We start from the raw sequence: 21,982 nt of genomic DNA, 5'->3' as shown, positions 1-21,982 counted from the left end.
AAAAAAAAAAAAAAAAATCTAAAGCCACATATTAACTCCTTTCTAACAAATATAGTTGCTTGCAAATATAGTTGCTTGCAAATATAGTTGCTTGCAAATATAGTTGCTTCCACTGCACGAGCTTTACTCACCCCCTCTCCCAGTAACAATGAAATAGCAATGTCCCTAAATCACTTTGAGGAGTGTAACTATTCAGTAGATATATAACCTCATCAAACTAACCCAGTAACATTAGCTAACCACGCGGGGTCGCAGAAATACCTAGTTTAGGACCCAGGCACAGAGCAAACTCTCTCGGTGCTAATGGACCCAGTAGATCTTCCCAGATCATCCGTCTAGGAGGAGGAAAACTGAAACTAAACCTAAGAGGAGGGAGGCCTCTCCAGTTTTGGACGACAACCTTCCTAGAGCGGGTGACTCAAACAAATTACCGGTTTGCAAACCTAAACTGTTTAAGGAGTAGATAGGCTCTGTCTATCGTCCGGCTTCCATACTGCTTCTTTGCCTATTAGCCAGGCACAGAGGTACTATCACAGGGATTCGACAGAAACACTCCGTGGTAGATCTTGTTTCTTGACTAGGACAATGAACACCGTTTTCCCCACTCCTGACACATCCCACCCCTCAAAACTGGGCACTTGAGAGTGCTTGAGTGCCACATATGCCAGTGCAATTAGATTGGCTTGACCTTGGGTTTGAAGGTACCGTATTGACAGTTCTTAGCTGCTGTTTCCAACTGGTAGTACAGGAGCCCTAACTCTTTAGTAGTGCTTAGAGCGGCTGCTCCATCAACAATTGTATAATATCGGGATGTTTGTAGTGCCATGTTGCGCATGGAAAGGGACCCTGCACTCATCCTCGGTGGGCTTTCTTGAGGCTACAATGCTAGTTGATGAAAGGTCAGCTGATGGTCTACTTGTGTTGCACGTCTGGTATTCGACATAACCATTTGTTCAGCCCCCTACCTAAACTGAAACTCTTTACAAAAAAAAATGTGACAGTACAATAAAAAAAAAATTATGCTTAAACCAGACTTAGGTTCAGACAAAATCAACTTGAGGCTTGCATTTACGAACATTTGTGGGCTTAGAACTAATTTAGATGATGTTGAAGTATTTCTCCTAGATATCTTAGCACTAAGTGAGACTAACCTACACTCCTCCATATCCTCTAATTACTTTAACATGCCTGGATATCTCCCATTCTGCTGTAAGGACTCTGACAGACATATGCACGGACTTGGAGTCTATATTTGTAATACCCTCCCCCGACTAGAGAAACAAGCCTAGAATTTGACGACCAAGCCTTTATGTGCTTAGACTTAACATGCAACATCAGCTACTTTTATTTTCTCTACCGCTCTCCCTCGACCCAGGACTGCACCATAATAAACAAGGTCTCTGACAGCATAGACACAGCACTCTCCCTCGACACTAGTGCACAAGTACATGTATTTGGTGACTTCAATGTCCACCACACAAACTGGCTTGGATTCTCTACTTACAGACACAGCTGGTAGCACAACGCATAGCTTCTCTATATCTCACTCCCTATTACAGATGGTTACGTTTCCAACCCGTTTCCCAGACCAGTAAGAACAACACGCTTCACTTCTAGATCTGTTTCTTACCACAGTGCACGATAATTGTATAACGAATACCCAGAGCCCACTTGGGAACACTAATCATGCAGTGATAATGGTCGAAATCGCCCTAAACTCAAGATTCAAAATGGAAGAGCCATTGCTCAAAACAATGAAATATTATAAAAAGGCTGACTGGGAAGCCATCAGGGATCTCAGAGATGCCCCATGGGGAAATATCTCTTCTCTTCCTGCTGAACAGTGTGCAAATGAGACCACTGAATAGTTCAAAATGGCAATTGAAGCACATGTTCCCACGTGGAAATTTTATAGCAAGCCACACTCTCCCCAATGGTTTACTTCTACTTATGCAACTGCCATTGCGCAAAGGCAGCATGTGTACCGCAGATTTAACCGACATAAGTCCAGCTCAAACAGACAGAAGTATATAGAAGCTAAAAGTAACTGTAAGAAAGAAATAGTGACAGCTAAGAGAGAATTTACTGAAACCACCAAAAAAAATGCATCGAAGCACGAAAATTAGGAACCTGTGATTTCTGGAAAATCTACAACAGTGTAGTAAATAATGGGCAATCAACAATTCCCCCACTAACGAACAATCATGAGGTTGTTTGCTCAGCAACCGAAGTGGCTAACATGCTTGCTAGTCGGTTTGCTATAACTCCACACTGGACCCTGCTAACCACTTTCTCTCTGACTTTCCTTTGTGGTCAGACGCCATGCTAGACGATCTGAAAATCACCTCATCTCAGGTGTATGCTATCATAAAAACCCTTGACACTTCAAAAGCATGTGGACTTGATCTCATCCCCAGCTGTGCTATTAAAATATGCTCTGCCAAAGTAGCTCCAGTTCTCCCCAAACTTTACAACAAATGCCTTAATGAATCTTGCTTTCCTGTCTGCTGGAAAATTGCTTCTGTGGTACCAGTTTTCAAGAATTCTGGCGAAAGAACTGACTCATTAAATTATTGCCCTATTAGCCTTCTCCCACTTTTCGCTAAAATATTTGAGTTCATAATTAACCAAGCTCTAGTCCATCACCTTACAGATGTTAAACTTCTGACTGACCAACAATATGGATTTAGGCAAGCCCGTTCCACAGCAGATATCCTAACTGTAATCTCTGAACATATATACCATTCACTGGACAAAGCAGAGGAGGGTAGAGCAGTAGCTCTAAATATATCTAAGGCTTTTGACAGGGTATGGTATGAAGGTCTTCTCAGGAAAATCAGATCATACGGTATCACTGGACGAATGCTTAACATAATGAAATCCTTGTTAGATAAGAGAAAAATCCAGGTTGTCCTCTACGGTTGTACATCTAAACAATATGATATAAATGCGGGAGTGCCTCAGGGGTCTATCTTTGGACCTTTATTATTCCTAATATTCATAAAGGACCTCCCCGACAAAATTGCCTCTGAGATGGGTATATATGCTAATGACACCACGCTCTATAACAGGCACGACAGGAAAACAAATGAACACATATCTAAGGAAATGGCAGAAACACTAGAGAATGACCTCCAATCTATAGCGGAATGGGGACAAAAATGGAGGGTCACATTTAATGCTACAAAGACTAAACTTGTTTCCTTCAATAATTACAAGAAACCTTCTCTACCACCAATAGCAATGGCCAAATATTCATTATCTGAAAGTACTTCTTTTAAACTCCTCGGCCTAACATTCACAGGAAACATGAGTTGGAGCAATTACATTGAGAGCATTGCCAGGATCGCTGCGAAGAAGGTAGGCTCTATCTACCATGCTAGAAAGCTATTAACGCCCGAAAGTATCCTGTACCTCTATAAGGACACCATTCGCCCATGTATGGAGTATTGTTATCATATTTGGGCCGGTGCATCTGTCACTAGTCTCTCGCTACTAGACAAGGTTCAAAAGAGAGTCGCCAACCTGATAGGTCATGAACTGTCATCTAAGCTGCAGCCTCTGTCCCACTGATGAAATGTTGTGTCCCTCTGCTTGTTCTATATAAATGGTGAATGCTCTGATGAACTACAAGCACTTGTGCCCCCACAATCTAAATACCCTCGATAAACTTGACAAATAGCTAAATCCCACCCTTACACAGTGGAGATGTCTAGATATAGAACTTTCTACTCCAGTAGTTTCTTCCTTAGAACTACTAGACTTTGGAATTCCATTCCGGCTCCCTGCTTCCCCAACTGTACTGACATGCAGAAGTCCAAGTGTAATGTGAACCGACATCTTACTGCCCAACTCTCTACATAGTACTCCAGTAGCTTATGTCCCTGATAGTAGCCCCCTACACCAAAGTGGCAAGGTGCCTTGTTTGGGGTAAAAATGTAAAAAAAAAAAAAAGGGGGCGTGTATATATATATATATATATATATATATATATATATATATATATACACGCCCCTTTTTTTTTATATATATATATATTTACACGTCTTTTTATGCCAGGTCATGTGATATGCTACTGGTACCATGTAACCCAGTGCTACGTGCCTCATGGTCGGGTCACCAGTGCCTAAACTGGTTCCCCCACCAGACTTGTTTGGTGAGGAGGGTGGCTAGTCTCCCTGAAGGATTAAAAACAAGACCTTCCAAAGGGCGAATGAACCCTTTTTGGAGTCAACAACCAACTAGCACCGTGTGTGTTTGTGTATGTGTGTTGGGGAGGAGAGGGCTCCCGTAGTGGTGGACGCAACCTTTCTAGGAGAAGCAAATCTCTGATTTAAAAAATCATAAAGCGGGAGACCAGTACCCGCATTAAGCTGGTCTGCAGTTTAACTTGTTGCTGGCTATCTTGCTCTTGCTTGTTGCTGGATCTCAACATTTTGAACCGAGAGAGAGAGACATAGCTGTCGTACAAAGCTAAGACTCTGTAACATCATCTGTGTATAGATACTCCCTCAGGCATTTGTCTATTAAAATGGTCCTGTGGCGATGAAAAAGTTGTGATGCGTGGAGGCTTGAAATTCTGGAACCATGTAATAATTGATCTCAATGACAGTCTTCAGTGTCATGCCTGCTTGAGCATTTGAATTCACCGGTAGGACTAAAAAAAAAGTCATTTTTGGGCTCATGGACTTTAAGTGTCTGAGGGAGTGGCACTCGTCTGATAAGACGTTGTAATCATCATATATATATATATGTGTGTGTGTGTGTGTGTATGTATGTATAATAAATAATAGTAAAAAAATCATAATTATAATTAAGAATTCAGTACAGAGAAATATATAATCATACAGACATAATTAAAATTAATAATGATCGGTGGATTAGTTTAGGAGTGAATCCAATACATACAAATGTATAAACATGCATACATAATTAAAATTCATAATGATCGGTTTATTAGTTTAGGAATGAATTCAATACAAAATGCCATTGCTGGATCTATTTAGGTGATTATTGTAATGTAACAAATAAGCCGATACATAAAATATCCTATATATTTGGAATATGACAATTTCGTTATGCACAGCATAAACATTTTTCTGTATTTTTTTATATGAAAGTGTTCTTGTATAATTATTACGTAACATTTAAAAGTCAAGAATATCAGAATGTAACAAAAAAAAAAAAAGGTGGAGCTCAAATCCGCAACACTGGTGTTAGTAATCGATGACGTTACACACTGCATCAAACAGACAACTGCTTTCATACGCTTGCAAATTTACTAAATAAATAAATCTCTGTTACAGATCGTGCGCATGTGCAGAACGACGCTATGGTCGCTCTGCTTGTCAAGGTGTCATTTCTTTAAAGTTTGAACCCCTTTTTTGAATCCCTTAAGAATTGTTTTAACCAATTAAACACCTGATAAAATTCTGCACCCTATATACAACCTTTTGAACTACTGCACGCCATCAAGAGACCATCTGTCTAGGAGGAGATCCAATTTAATAAACGGACACACACACACACAGTGAGATTTATATATTAGAATACAATTTCCTAAATAAACAACTTTTTATCAATTGAATGAAGTAATATTACTTCAATTATGTTACTGAATGTTTTATTTGAACTATAATTTTTTCTGTGACCTGAGTAGATATTTTTTTAGATTCTAACTTTAACTTCTTTCTTAGCAGAATGTATGCATGTGGACTAATCATTTGTATTTCATAAAACTCAGTGTTCGTTATATCAAAACCTTTTTTAATCTCATTTTTATTTTATTACTTTAATTTTCATTTTATTACTTTTTTCAGCTTAGTTGAGTAAATTAAAAGTGTATTTGTTAGCATTTTGTTTATTAAGATTAAAATATTCTTATAACAATATGTTTACATGCTCATAGTTTGACCCACTGTATTCTCCAGTCTTCTTTGGGTAGCTTTTATTATAGTCTGTAACCATCTTATAATTTTGTGCTGTTTTAAAATTTACTCCTACTAGATATATGAAATAGCATGGTACATTGAATATGAACAGTCTATATTGAATAAAAGGCGACAATTGAAAATCCCCATGGTTACTTTGATAAAAGTAAATCTTAAAAAGACTGGAAAGTACAATGACTAAAACATCATGACTAGAACAACAAGCAAAAACATCAGAAAGTAACAGAAATATCCTCAGATAAAGTTGCATTTTTTTACTATTTCTATAGAATTGATGTTTTCTTTAAATGAATTTTTAAAAACATTTTGAGCTGGTGCTACCAGATCAGGCTGTCTATTGGCTTCCTGAGACGAAATGCACCTACATCGATTTTCTGTTTTTGTTTTCTATTCTTTTTTGTAAAACTTAATTATGTTCTGCAAAAACAACAACCCCCTTCCCCTCTCCTTTCCTTTTCCTTCCCTACTTACCAACCCCGTCGCCCCCCCCTTTTTTTTGCGCTGTTGGTAGGGCACTAGAATAAGCTGACTGTCCCTCTGCAGAGGGTAAAAATCCCTCAATGAGGCAACCAGTTAGCCATGGGTTGCTACCCGTAATGCCTTAGGACGTGATCCTGGTGATTGAGCTAACCTAGACCTGGGTGCATAAAAGTCTAGGCACTGCAACACATTACTTTGGCCCTTACTTCGGTTAGATGGGCGGTCGGAGAGGCCCGATCCGACCAATGGGCCAGTCATCCCAAGCCCTAGCACTTACACCCAAAGTACCAACTACCACAATAAAGAACGAAACTTAAAGGTACTTCCATCTTTTTTTTTTATTTCTTCCCCCACTACAAAAATAGGCAAACCAAGTAAGTGCTAGAATGCGGTGGCAAGGGTCAATCAATTGGAAAGACCAGAACTCAACACTCCATCTGAGCAAATGTATTTTTGAGGACATATTGAACAGAAAATATAGTGCTTGAGAACTCCTTACCAAAACAGTATATCCTCCACGTAGCCCCGACATGGTCAAGGTGAATGGGTTTCCCCCTTACTATGCCCCAATTTTGGACTCCGAGGTGGGTAGGGAGCGTGGTTGATGAAAAATAAATCCCAAAATCCATGGCTGATAAAAACAAAAGTCACAAGTCACATTACACAGTCTCAAGTCACATTACACAAAACAATCACAATCTGCTCAATATACCTCCCTCCTTATGAACCAATAAATGAAAATGAACTAGAAAATTTAATAAAACAACTACCTTCACCATTCATTCTTCTAGGAGACTTTAACTGCCACAGTACGTTATGGGGATGCGAAGTCACAAACTCAAAAGGAAAGAAAATTGAACAGTTAATTAACAAAAATAACTTGTGCCTTCTCAATCAAAAAAATCCCACATACGGATCCAACAAATGGATCAACTAGTGCCATTGATCTTACGATGTGTGATCCATCAAGCTTCTTGGATTATACATGGAGCACTTACGAAGAATCCTGTGGAAGTGATCACTTCCCTATTATAATCAATTACAGTAACTCCATCCAAAACCACTTACCCAGGTGGAACACAAACAAAGCCAACTGGGCCGAATTTAAAGAACTTTGTTCACTAAAACTAACAGAACATCAAATCCAAACAATAGAAGAATTCACGGAAGTACTCATAACAATAGCCAAAAAATGCATACCCAAAAATTCTCCTCCTGGAAAAAAAAAAAAAAAAACCATGGTTCAATCCAGAATGTAAAACGGCCATTAAACAGAGAAAGGCAGCCTTAAGAAAATTTAAAAATCAACCCACAATGAACAACTTAATAGAATACAATTACCAAAGAGCTAAAACTCGAAAAACAATAAAAGAATGCAAAAGATCCTGCTAGAAACAATTTGTCAACAAAATCACCACTAAACCCAAAACCGTCTGGGAAATGATTAGGGAAATGATTAGGAAAATATAATCCGAATCCAATCAAAAACCTTCTTACAAATAAACAGAAAATAACTGATAAAAAAGATATTGCTAACACACTAGCTAAAACCTTTGCCGAAAACTCATCATCAAAACACTACAATAGACAATTCCAAATACTTAAGAAACATGAAGAAAAGTATAAAATAAACTTTAATTCCAAAAACCAAGAGCCTTACAATGAAATCTTCTCAATCAATGAACTAGAAACCGCCATAGAAAAATCCCATAACTCAGCTGTAGGACCAGATGAAGTGCACTACAGCTTCCTTAAAGAAATTCCACCAGAATCATTAAAACTCCTTCTCAAAATTTATAATAAAATATGGGAAACAAGGTTTCCCAACTTCATGGAAAAATGCAACAATAATCCTAATACCCAAACTGGGAAAAGATACATCAAACCCAGAAAACTACAGACCAATAGTTCTCACAAGCTGCCTATGCAAAACGTTCGAAAGAATGATTAACTACCGTCTTATATGGTATCTAGATGACAACAAAATAATTTCTGAAGTCTAGTGTGGATACCAAAAAAATCGAGGATGTATAGACCACATCACTAACCTCGAAAATTATATCAGAGAAGCTTTTATCAATAAGGAAAACGTAACATCTGGTTTTTTTTTTTTTTTGATCTTGAGAAAGCATATGAAACTACCTGGAAACACGGTATCATAAAAGATCTCCACAACATCGGACTAAGAGGCAGACTACCTGAATTCATAAAAAACTTCCTAACAGATCTTTCCAAGTTCGCATAGACTCAACTTTATCAGACCCACAAAATCAAGGAGTGCCCCAAGGCAGCATATTATCAACAACTATCTTTAACATAAAAATCAATAACATTATAAAAGAACTCTCTCCTGATATACATAGCTCCTTATATGTAGATGACTGCTCAATCAGCTACAGATCTAAATACACTCACACTATTGAAAGAAAACTACAACACAACATAAATAAAATTAATAAATGGACAACTAAAAATGGTTTCAAATTCTTCAAAGCTAAAACAAAATGCATCCATTTCTATAACCAATGCAAACTCCACCCTGACCCAACCTTACAGATTGAAGGCGAAAAAATTCCATTCGTAAATGAACACAAGCACCTGGGAATCATTTTTGACAAAAAACTAAATTTCATTCCACACATCAATCACATCAAAACCAAATGTAATAAAGCATTACAACTCCTACGAGTCATTGCCCATACAGATTGGGGAGCTGACAAGAACACACTACTCAAACTATATAGAGCATTAATTAGATCCAAAATAGATTATGGTAGCTTCATATCAATCCACCAGAAAGTCATATCTAAAAACCCTCAACACAATATGCTACTCCGGACTAAGACTAGCACTAGGAGCATTTCCAACCTCCCCTGTAGAAAGCCTGTATGCAGAAGCACATGAAACTCCTCCAATGCTCAGAAATCAAAACCTTGGTCTAAAATACTACACAAAACTTACAGCCAACCCCACAAACCCAGCACACAATAGCACTTTAAATCCAAACCGTAAACACCTTTTCGACCAAAAAGAAAATGCAATCAAAACCTTTGGACTTAGAATAAAATCGATTTCCAAAGAAGCAAGTCTACCCATAACTAAAATTCATGAAACTGTCCTACTCAAAACCCCTCCCTGGAAAATCGTATCCCCTAACATCGACCTAAGTTTAAGTAAATATGAAAAGAAACATACTCATCCAATAACCTATCATGATGATCTCGATAAAATCAAAGAAAAGTATCCAGACCACACACACATCTATACAGATGGGTCTAAACAAAATAACGCAACAGCCAGTGCAGCAATACTCAATAAATCAATCAAAAAACAATCAAACCTCCCAAAAGAAACCTTAATCTTCAGTGCTGAAATATATGCTCTAATCTTAGCTCTCAAACTCGCCTCCAATAACAGAAAAAACAAATTTATAATCCTTTCAGACTCCCAATCTACTCTAAAAGCGATTAAAAATAAAAAGATGGACAACCTCCTAATCGCAAAATTACTCCAAAAATTAACTGAACAAAACAATAAAAAAAAATCATTTTCTACTGTATTAAAGTGTAACAGGAGCTTGATCCAGGTAGTCTAGCAGCATAATGTTCTCCTCTGGTATGGGCACTTCTCCCGGTATTAAAGGTAATGAATTAGCAGACTCAGCAGCAAAAAACGCCTTAAATCTCCCAATCGATGCAAATTTTAAAATTCCATACATAGATCTAAAAAGACGTATCAATGCATATACAACAGAGAAATGGCAAACCTACTGGAACGAACACCCTAACAATAAACTTCAGGAAGTCATACCAAAAATCAAAAAACAAGAACAAAATACGAAACTAAACAGAAAAGAAGTCAAACTAACAAGAATAAAAATAGGCCATACTCACTTAACCCACTCATATCTCCTAAAAAAAGAAAGCCAACTGTAATAAACTCACAAGATGAAAGGTAGATTTAAACTCGTTTTATTAGTCGTTGTTTACACGATGATACTACTGTAATGGCGTTTTGCACATGCGTAGTGAAACCCGGATGTTAGTTGGTTTCTTAGTTCAAGGGACACTACTCTGTCTGCACATGTTACATACATTACATCCCTCCACCCATAGTTCCGAATTACTTGTTTATGTGACATAGTCTTTCAAGTGCTTCGGTTTGTTTTTTGTTCTTTCACTACATCTAATGGTTTCTCTTACTGGGGCCTCCTGTTGTGTATTCCCCACTCCATTTGTTGTTTCCTGGTCCGGACTGAAGCTACCTGTACTACTGGTGCCTGAGGTCAGTGGGATCACCCAGTCTGTATCCAAATTTTGATTTCTATTTTGTGGACTTGTTCTTCCTATTTCCGAAGCTCTATCTGCGTCCAGCTCCATCTGTTTTTTTACATGGTCCACATGTCTCCTTACCACTGTCCCCGACTCCAGTTTAATTTCATATGACACTGGACCTGTCCGTCTCTTGACCACTCCCTTTTTCCATCTTGGTCCTGTATAGAAATTTTTGGCCCAGACTAATTCACCTTCTCTAAATTCTCGTATGCTCCGAGAGTTGTCATGATATTTATTTTGAATTTCCTGGTGTTTTCTCATATGCTCCCTCACTGTAGTTTTCTGCGGAATGATCCAATCCAAAACTGTCTTTATTTTCCGGTTCATTAATAATTCTGCTGGTGATATGCCAGTGACCGTTTGTGGTGTGGAGTTGTGGTATGACAACAAGAAACAGCTCAGTTTTGAACTTAGGGAGCCTTTCTCATTACTCATTTTTTTCATTCCTTCCTTAAAAATCCGCACATATCTTTCAGCCAATCCATTTGAAGAGGGGTGTTTTGGTGCTGTTGTGATATGTTGGATTCCTTGTCTTGACATAAATGCTTGGAATTCTTCACCTACAAAAACGGCTGCATTATCCGTTACAATTTTTTGGGACAACCCGTGAGTTGCAAAACATCTTTGTAAGTGTTCCAGGGTGGCGTTTGTGGTGGATGAGTTTGACATGTAGACGTTTAACCATTTGCTGAAAGCATCCACTGTTACCAGAAACATGTGACCTTTAAATGGGCCTGCATAATCTGTGAAGTCTGGACCACTCCTCTTCAGGGATTTCCCAAGGATATAAAGGTGCGGTTGCTGGCATTTGATTGGTTTGTTGACACTCATAGCAATTCCTCACCTTAAATTCTATTTCTTGGTCTAATTTTGGCCACCAGAAATAGCTTCTGCTCAGCCCTTTCAGTTTTACAATTCCTGGATGTCCCTCATGGAGTGCCTCTAAGAGTTCTTTCCGCCCTTGTATTGGTACCACTACTCGCTTTCTCCACAGTAAGCATTCTTCCACAATTCCCAATTTATGTCTTCTATTAAAATAAGGGTGCCAATCTTCTGTAGTAGGACACTTCTCTGGCCACCCATTTTTTACATAGTCCAGCACCTGTTTTAGGAGTTTATCCTTTTTTGTCCACCTGGCGATTTCTTGATGTGTAACAGGAGCTTGATCCAGGTAGTCTAGCAGCATAATGTTCTCCTCTGGTATGGGCACTTCTCCTAGTGTTGTAGGTCTTGGCAACCTACTCAACCCATCGGCATTTCCATTTTTTCTTCCTTCCCGATATTCTAGCTGGTATGAATATGCAAATAGGATTACTGCCCAACGTTGAATTCTCGCCGAACTGATCTCTGGGATTTTCTTATTTTCTTTAAAATATCCCAAGAGCGGCTTATGATCAGTATATAATGTGAATGGCCTTCCATACAGATACTGGTGAAATTTTTTCACCCCAAAAACTACTGCCAATGCCTCCTTATCAATTTGGGCGTAATTCTTTTCTGCTGGTGCGAGGGTCTGTGATACAAAAGCTATTGGTCTTTCAGAGCCATCCTCCATGATGTGAGATAGTACAGCACCCACCCCATATGGGGAAGCATCAGATGCCACTGTCACGGCTTTGTTTGGGTCGAAATGTACCAACACTTTTGAGGAACTTAATTGTTCTTTTGCTTCTTCCCATGCTCTTTCTTGTTTTGACGTCCACTCCCATATTGAATCCTTCTTCAATAACTGATGCAAAGGAGCTAGAATGTTTGAAATGTTCGGAATGTACTGGGCATAATAATTTATCATACCCAGAAAAGCTTGTAGCTCCTTTACCGATGTTGGGCGTGGTGCCTGCTTGATCGATTTCACTTTTTCCTCTGCAGGTTTTATGCCTCCCCTGTTTACTATGTGGCCTAAATATAATACCTCGGGCACTAAAAATTTGCATTTTTCCCGGTTTAATTTAATTCCACTTTTTTCTAGCCTGTTTAAAACTTCCTCCAGGGTCTCTAAGTGTTTTTTCCTGGTTTTGCCTGTCAGTAGAATGTCGTCAATTCTAACAATTACATTTTCAATGCCCTGCAAAATGTTTTCCATAGTTCTCTGAAATATTCCTGGGGCTGATTTCAATCCATAGCATAGTCGGTTGTACATGAAAAGGCCTTTATGAGTATTGATAGTTGTTAATTTTCTAGATTTTTCATCCATCAGTAATTGCTGGTAAGCTTGGCTTAAATCTAGCTTGGTATAGGCTTCACCTCCACCCAATGTCGCATACAGATCTTCTGTTTTTGGTATCGGATAATTATCCAATTAAGTGACTGGATTGATTGTCACTTTATAGTCCCCACAAATACGTACAGACTGATCCGCTTTTAAAATGGGTACTATTGGTGTAGCCCATTCAGAGAATTCAACTGGTGAAATTGTTCCTTCTTTTTGCAGTCTTCCTAATTCCTCTTCTATTTTCTTCTTCAGCATATAGGGTACTGACCTTGGTTTGAAATACCTGGGTTTTGCCTCTGGGTCTATATACAAACTGGCCTGGGTTCCTTTCACTTGACCTAACTTCCCATCGAACACAGCCTCATGCTTTGCTAATATTTCTTTCAATTTGTCTTGGTCAGTCTCCTTTATTTTCTGCACCTTAAAAATCTCCTTCCATGGCAACCTCACATGTTGCAGCCAGTTTCTTCCCAGGAGTGTGGGGGAATCCCCCGCTACCACAATTAACGGTAATTCCACCCGACGACTGTCCAACTGCACTGGAACTTTTGTTTGTCCAATCACCTGGATGCAATTTCCCATATAAGACCTAAGACGCACTTTTGTGGGCTCCAGCAACTTTTTGTTGTTTATTTTTTCCCACGTTTTTAGTCCCATTATCGTTACAGATGCTCCTGTATCTATCTCCATAGAAACCCTCTTGTCACAAATGTTGATGTCTACATAATAGGGGTCTACTTTTTCCAGTGGCACTCTGGTCCTATTTATGGTATAAACTTCCTCGGAATTATCCGAGTCTGTGGCTTCCACTTCTATTTGCCTCACTGAATTTTTTTTCTTTTCTAACCTATTGGGGGGTTTCTTTTTCATGTTTAATTTAAAACATTTCTCTGCTATGTGCCCTTGTCTTTTACAGTAGTGACACATGGCATATCTAAAAGGACACTTACTTGTTTTGTGTGTTGCTCCACAACGAGTACACTCTTCTTCCGACCTTTCATTCGATCTGGTCTCATATTTTATTTTTTCGGTCTGCCTCCGTGGTGGTGTGAAAATTTTGTTTACTTCTATTTTTTTTGTTTGAATATCTCGTAAATGTTTGGAGGCAGATTCGATGTTGACCGCTATTTTGAAAGCTTCGTTAAAAGTTATTGTCTTTCTCTGCCAGTAGTCTCCTCTGAATGTTGTCATCGTTTACTCCTACTACGAGTTTATCCCGTAGCATTTCGTTCAAAAACGTTCCAAAACGACAATCTTCACACATGCTTAATTCTGCCACATAATCTGTGATCGACTCGCCTGGTTGGCGGTTTCTCGTATAAAACTTTGTTCTCTGAACGATCACAGACGGCTTTGGGCTGAAATAATTTTGCATGAGTTTGACCAGTTCGTCAAATTCTTTATCTTTCGGTTTTTCTGGAGCTAATAAACTTGATATTTGTTTATATACCTTACTCCCACAAACCGATAAAAGAATCGCTCTCCTCTTTTTCACGTGAGCTGTATCATCGGGTATCTCGTTTGCTTCGAAAAAGTTCTCCAGACGTTCGATATATTGGTCCCATTGTTCACTTGTACTATCAAACGATTCCAAACGACCGAAAGTAGCCATAATTCGTTTTTTATTCGAATCCTCATCGCCAATTTGTAATAAACTCACAAGATGAAAGGTAGATTTAAACTCGTTTTATTAGTCGTTGTTTACACGATGATACTACTGTAATGGCGTTTTGCACATGCGTAGTGAAACCCGGATGTTAGTTGGTTTCTTAGTTCAAGGGATACTACTCTGTCTGCACATGTTACATACATTACACCAACCCATCTGTATACCTTGTCAAACACCACTCACAATCAAACACATATTAATTGAATGTACTGATTTTGTAACAGTAAGAAATCGATTCTACAAAGAAAACAATATTAAAGAGTTATTTGATAAAAACAATCCCCCATATCATACTCTCATATCTTAAAAAAAATTGGCCTTTATAAAAAAAATTTAAAAAGAACCCTTTATACAACGGTCCTGGATATGACCTAAAACTATATCCGATGGTGAGGCCCCACCTTGCAGGCTTTGGGGAGTGTGGAACCACCCTTTAATTGCCATTGCTCCCAGGTCCACTCTGACCCAGAGTGGTAGTACTTGTTAGGGTCCCAACTATAGGTTAAATAGAAACAGACTTGCAAAAAAAAATATACTCCAATTAAAAATCGTTTCTCAAAATAACTAGATTTGGCATTAAATAACCTGAAAAAGGTTGATATGCCGTAAAACAAAAACAACCAACCAACCAAAAACATTTTTAAACATTTTTTCCAATTTAAATATCTTGTATACTTCCATGAATGCATCAATACATTCTTTTATTCCCACTGCTATTTTTTTGTGAATAGCTTTAAATATTTTAAATGTCAGTATGATATAATGCCATCAAATTATCAGCAGCAAAACCTATTATGACATCATTTGATGTTTTTATTGTACGTTTTATTATTTTATAATATATAATCTTAATCGGATATCTTAGCATTAAGTGAATTAAACCTGCCCTCCTCGCATTCCTCTATTTTAATATGACAGGATATCTCCATCTCTGTTGTAAAGACTGATTTGGAGTCTATATTCAAAGCCCCCCCCCTTAACTAGAGAACAACATCTAGAATCGGATGACCAGGCCTTTGTGTTTTCGACTTGTTTATTTTATATATATTTTCTCTGAAGTCAGGACTGTACTCTAATCGATCATGTCTTTAATAGTATAGATGCAACACTATCCTTAGTAATGGCCAGATACATGTGTTTGGTGACTTTAATGTCCGTCGTAAGAATTGGCCATCATTCGCCCATGTATGGATTATTGTTGCCACATCTGGTCTGGTGCATCTACCACTAGTCTCTCCCTCTTAGATAAAGTTCCCAAAAAGTTGTTATTCTAATCGGTCCCACTTTATCAACTAAGATCCAGCCCCTGTCCCATCGCCACAATCTAATAGGTTCCACTTTGTCAACTAGGCTTCAACCTTGTCCCATCGCTGCAATGTTGCATCTTTTTGCCTGTTTTAAAAGTATTTTAATGGAATCTGCTTCCATGAACTCATTGCACTTGTGCCTCCTCAACGTGCATATCCCTGACAAACCCGCTTAGCAACAAAATCACACCCCTTCACTGTTGAGGTCCCTAAATGTCAGAAAGTTTTCTACTCAAATAGCTTCTTCCTAGAACAGCTAGACTTTAGAATTCTCTTCCTGTTCCCTGATTCCCAAACTCTATATGCAGAAGTTCAAATGCCACATAAACTGACAATTTAATCTGGTCTGCAATTAGTAGCCCCTTACATCCAAGTGGCAATATGCCTTGTTTGGGGTGAAGGTATGTTAAAAGAAAAAAGTATATATATATATATATAACATCATGATCTGCAAGGATTTCCATGAAATAACACTTGAAGTAAAACGTATAACAAAAAACGTATCTGTCCACTGTAACATTTTTCGAATAGTTGTATTTAGATGAAAAAGAACTAATATAATAAGAATTCAAACTTATTACAAGAAAAGCAAATTAAATATTTTGCATAGATTAATGACGTCTTTTATTATTCTGATATAAAAATGACAATAATATATTTTGTGACCTCTAAGGATGCTTACATAAAAAGTATTTGATTATTACAATTTTAATAACAAACTGTGCATAAAATGCCTCATTTTCTAATACATTCAAGTAAAATTTATCATTTAGCAACAATTACAATTTTAATACATATATTTTGATACCTATATTTATATATACCTATATTTATATATACATATATTTATAATCGATTCAGGTAAAATGTATTTATTTACTACCATGAAAAAAAATATTTTCAAACGTAAAAATTAATGCAAAAATCATTAATTAAAAATTAAAATCATTTCATATATAAGAAGTGAAATTTTCTTGTTATGCTTAAAAATGGTGTAACTCAGAATATTTCTTTTTGTTTTATATATCATAATAGAATATTTTGTTTTATATATCATAATAGAATATTTTATTTTATATATCATAATAGAATATTTTTGTTTTATATATCATAATAGAATATTTTTGTTTTATATATCATAATAGAATATTTTGTTTTATATATCATAATAGAATATTTTATTTTATATATCATAATAGAATATTTTATTTTATATATCATAATAGAATATTTTTGTTTTATATATCATAATAGAATATTTTTGTTTTATATATCATAATAGAATATTTTGTTTTATATATCATAATAGAATATTTTGTTTTATATATAATAATAGAATATTTTGTTTTATATATCATAATAGAATATTTTATTTTATATATCATAATAGAATATTTTTGTTTTATATATCATAATAGAATATTTTGTTTTATATATCATAATAGAATATTTTATTTTATATATCATAATAGAATATTTTTGTTTTATATATCATAATAGAATATTTTTGTTTTATATATCATAATAGAATATTTTGTTTTATATATCATAATAGAATATTTTGTTTTATATATCATAATAGAATATTTTTGTTTTATATATCATAATAGAATATTTTGTTTTATATATCATAATAGAATATTTTATTTTATATATCATAATAGAATATTTTTGTTTTATATATCATAATAGAATATTTTTGTTTTATATATCATAATAGAATATTTTGTTTTATATATCATAATAGAATATTTTATTTTATATATCATAATAGAATATTTTTGTTTTATATATCATAATAGAATATTTTGTTTTATATATCATAATAGAATATTTTGTTTTATATATCATAATAGAATATTTTTGTTTTATATATCATAATAGAATATTTTTGTTTTATATATCATAATAGAATATTTTTGTTTTATATATCATAATAGAATATTTTTAATAATATGTACAATTTTACACTTTATTTCATTTAATCATGAGAATTTTTTGCTGCCTGTAATTCTGTTCTTATTATTTAATTTTAGGCACAAATGACCAATTCAAGACAATCAACAGCATTTATTGAAAAATATCTTCAAGGTAAATATATATATATATATATATTTTTAGATATATTTATGTAGAAATGTTTCAATTATATTTCACTTTTTACTGATACCAATCCTTTAAATTATGAAGTTCAATGTAATTACAGAGTATATAAAATATGAATAACAAAAGTCTATATTCTAAATGTCAAGATTTTGACCATTTTACCGTTTATTACATCAATCAGTGAACTTATTTACCACAAATGTTGACAAAGAAAAAACACTTATTAATTTAAAAAGAAAATAAAAGCGTATGGGCATAGTAACAGAGTCCAAAAATTGTTAGAAAAGTTGCATATCGATATATATATATATATATATATATATATATATATATATATATAATGTCAAACAATAAGAGTTCATATGGAAACATTGTTTTAATTTGAATAAAATATGTATCAAGTGAGCTTGAAAGCCAAATAAAACGTAATATTAGGAAAATAAACAAATATTTTACTTGTTTGAAATTTATCACAAATATATTTCACAAGTATACTCCATCTTCAGTGTGTTGTTTCTTTTTTTCTTTTTTGCCATGTTAATTTGAAAAAGAAGTATGTTTGTAAAGAGCGGCGCGTTGTTTCTACCGGTTGTATTATCAACTGGTGAACTGTTCATAGCCAAGGTGAGAATAACGTCAAAGAATGAAAGTTCATATAGAAACATTGTTTTAATTGGAATAACAAAGTATGCATCAAGTGCGATTGAAAGCCAAATACAACGTCAAGTGCACTTGATGCATACTTTTATATATAATATATATGAAATATATATAATGTGTGTGTGTGTATATATATATATATATGTGTGTGTGTGCGTGTGTATATATATATATATATATATATATAAAATGTGTGTGTGTATATATATATTTATATATAGATATATATATGAAATGTGTGTGTATATATATATTTATATATAGATATATATAAGAAATATATGTGTATGTATGTATGTATATATATATATAAGAAATATATGTGTATGTATATATGTATATATATATATTTATGACGAGCAGTGAAGATCATGTCCATCGTGCCTCTATTTGGTCGAAAACCACTTTGGGACTCGGGAAGGATTGTTTCTGCAAGGGGTGTAATCCTGTTGGCCAAAACCCGAGCTAGGGCTTTCCCTGTGGTAGAGAGGAGAGAAATGCCCCGGTAGTTCCCACAGTTTGCCTTGTCTCCCTTCTTAAAGATGGAGACAACTAGGGCATCTCTAAGTTGTGCAGGGATTTTCTCTTGTTCCCATATTTTGAGCAGCAGGGCATGGATGTGTCTGAGAAGATCAGGCCCGCCTTTCTTCAGGATTTCTGCTGGGATGCCATCAGAACCAGCCGCCTTATTGTTTTTCATCTTACTAATTGCATCCCGCACCTCTTCCAGACTGGGTAGTTCTCCCATGCTCCCAGTTATGGGCTGTTGGGGGAGTTTTTCAAGGGCCTCCATCTCTGGAGTGGTGTCCCTGTTCAGAATATCCTCGTAATGCTCTTTCCATCTATTTGTTATTTCTCCCTTTCCTTTCAGCAGCGTGAGCCCATCCTTAGACCGAAGGGGGGACAGAGAACGGTAGCTGGGGCCGTATACCACTATGGCTTTTATAGACCTTACTAAAGCCTTTGACTCTGTGAACCGTCAAGCCCTTTGGCTGGTTCTTGCAAGGTTTAGATGCCCAGAGAGGTACATTCGGGTACTGAGACTGCTACATGACAATATGTCAGCTACAGTCCTCAGTAGTAGTGGAGATGAAACAGAGCCCTTCAGGGTTGACACGGGAGTGAAACAGGGATGTGTCATTGCCCCAACCCTGTTCTCCATCTTAATTACTGCTATCCTCCATCTCACGGACAAACATCTTCCCCATGGAGTTCGGATTATGTACAGAACTGACGGGCGACTTTTTAACATCAACAGATTTAGGGCCAAAGGTCGAACGAACACCATATCCATTATGGAGCTACAGTATGCAGACGATAACGCCCTTGTAGCCCTCTCAGAAGAGGACCTACAGTGTACACTGGTTGCCTTCACGAGGGCGTACAAACAGCTAGGACTAACAATTAATATAAAAAAAACCCAAATCCTCCATCAATCACCACCAAACAGTACTCCAGTCTCACCCCCAAACATCTCCATCGACAACGCTAGACTGGAAAATGTGGACCACTTCCCATACCTAGGCAGCATCCTATCATCAAAAGCCAACACAGATGATGAAATAGAACACCATCTCAGCTGTGCCAGTGGGGCTTTCTCAAGGCTAAGGAAGAGAGTATTTGAGAACCGTGACCTTCTGGCAAAGACCAAAATCATGGTATATAAAGCTGTCTTGCTGCCCACTCTTCTCTATGGATCGGAGACCTGGACCACATACAGGAGGCACGTAAAAACCCTGGAGACGTACCACCAAAGATGCCTCCGAAAAAAATCCTCAGAATTAGTTGGAAGGACCGACGCACCAACACCAGCGTCCTGAGTGAGGCTGACATTCCCACTATCACCGCTACTGTTGCTCAACGCCAGCTCAGATGAACTGGTCATGTCGTCCGAATGCCGGATCTCCGCCTCCCAAAACAGATTTTCTACTCTCAGCTTGTTGAGGGAAAGCGTGCCCAGGGTGGCCAAAAGATGAGGTATAAGGACAACATCAAAGCAAATCTAAAGCGGTTTCACATGGACCTTGAGACATGGGAGGACGTGGCTGGGAGCAGGTTGGCATGGAGGAGCGCTGTCCACAAAGGTGCTGCGCTTTATAGTAGTGACCTAAATCAAGCTGCTGAGGATAAACGCAAGCACAGAAAGGACAGATTATCAACCAGACACACCCAACCCCACCCCACCACCACTACCTTTATCTGCCCAAATTGCACAAGACAAATTGGGTCTAGGATTAGGCTCTATGCTCACCTGAGGACCCACAGAAGCCACAACGGAGGACAGTCTTACTCGGACACGAGTGACCGCCGATGATGATGATATATTTATATGTGTATATATATATATATATATATATATATATGAAATATGTGTGTGTATATATATATATATATATATATATGAAATATGTGTGTGTATATATATATATGAAATATGTGTATATATATATATATGAAATATGTGTATATATAAATGTGAAATATGTGTATATATATATGAAATATGTGTATATATATATGAAATATGTGTATATATATATGAAATATGTGTATATATATATATATGAAATGTGTATGTATATATATATATATATGAAATGTATATATATATATATGAAATGTGTATATATATATATATATATATGAAATGTGTATATATATATATATATATGAAATATGTATATATATATATATATATATATGAAATATGTATATATATATGAAATGTGTATATATATATATATATGAAATGTGTATATATATATATATATGAAATATGTATATATGTATATATATATATATGAAATATGTATATATATATATGAAATATGTATATATATATATGAAATGTGTATATATATATATGAAATGTGTATGTATATATATATGAAATATGTGTATATATATATATGAAATGTGTATATATATATATGAAATGTGTATATATATATATATATGAAATATGTGTATATATATATGAAATATGTGTATATATATATATGAAATATGTGTATATATATATATATGAAATGTGTATATATATATATGAAATATGTGTATATATATATGAAATGTGTATATATATATGAAATATGTGTATATATATATATATATATATGAAATATGTGTATATGTGTATATATGAAATATGTGTATGTATGTATATATGAAATATGTGTATATATATATATGAAATATGTGTATATATATATATTAAATATGTGTATGTGTATATATATATATGAAATATGTGTATGTATATA

General features: G+C 35.7%; 1 protein-coding gene across 12 annotated transcripts in view; it reads left to right on the top strand.

Moving 5' to 3' along the window:
- LOC145255736 (extended synaptotagmin-1-like) overlaps positions 1-21,982 on the top strand; it is an 888,623-nt gene that overhangs the window by 492,647 nt on the left and 373,994 nt on the right. For all 12 annotated transcript variants that reach the window (XR_013863897.1, XM_080114367.1, XM_080114365.1 and 9 more), the window contains one exon: positions 17,990-18,044. Coding sequence is in view for 11 of the 12 variants with exons in the window: in XM_080114367.1 (XP_079970493.1) it covers positions 17,990-18,044 (55 nt within the window). In the remaining variant the exon portion in view is untranslated. The remainder of the gene's footprint in view (positions 1-17,989; positions 18,045-21,982) is intronic.

Source organism: Euprymna scolopes, chromosome 31 (assembly GCF_053919585.1).
Source record: "Euprymna scolopes isolate OS-2025 chromosome 31, ASM5391958v1, whole genome shotgun sequence".
NCBI lineage: Eukaryota > Metazoa > Mollusca > Cephalopoda > Sepiida > Sepiolidae > Euprymna > Euprymna scolopes.
Note: the sequence above shows the minus strand (reverse complement) of the source record. Positions and strands in the feature narration are given on the sequence as shown.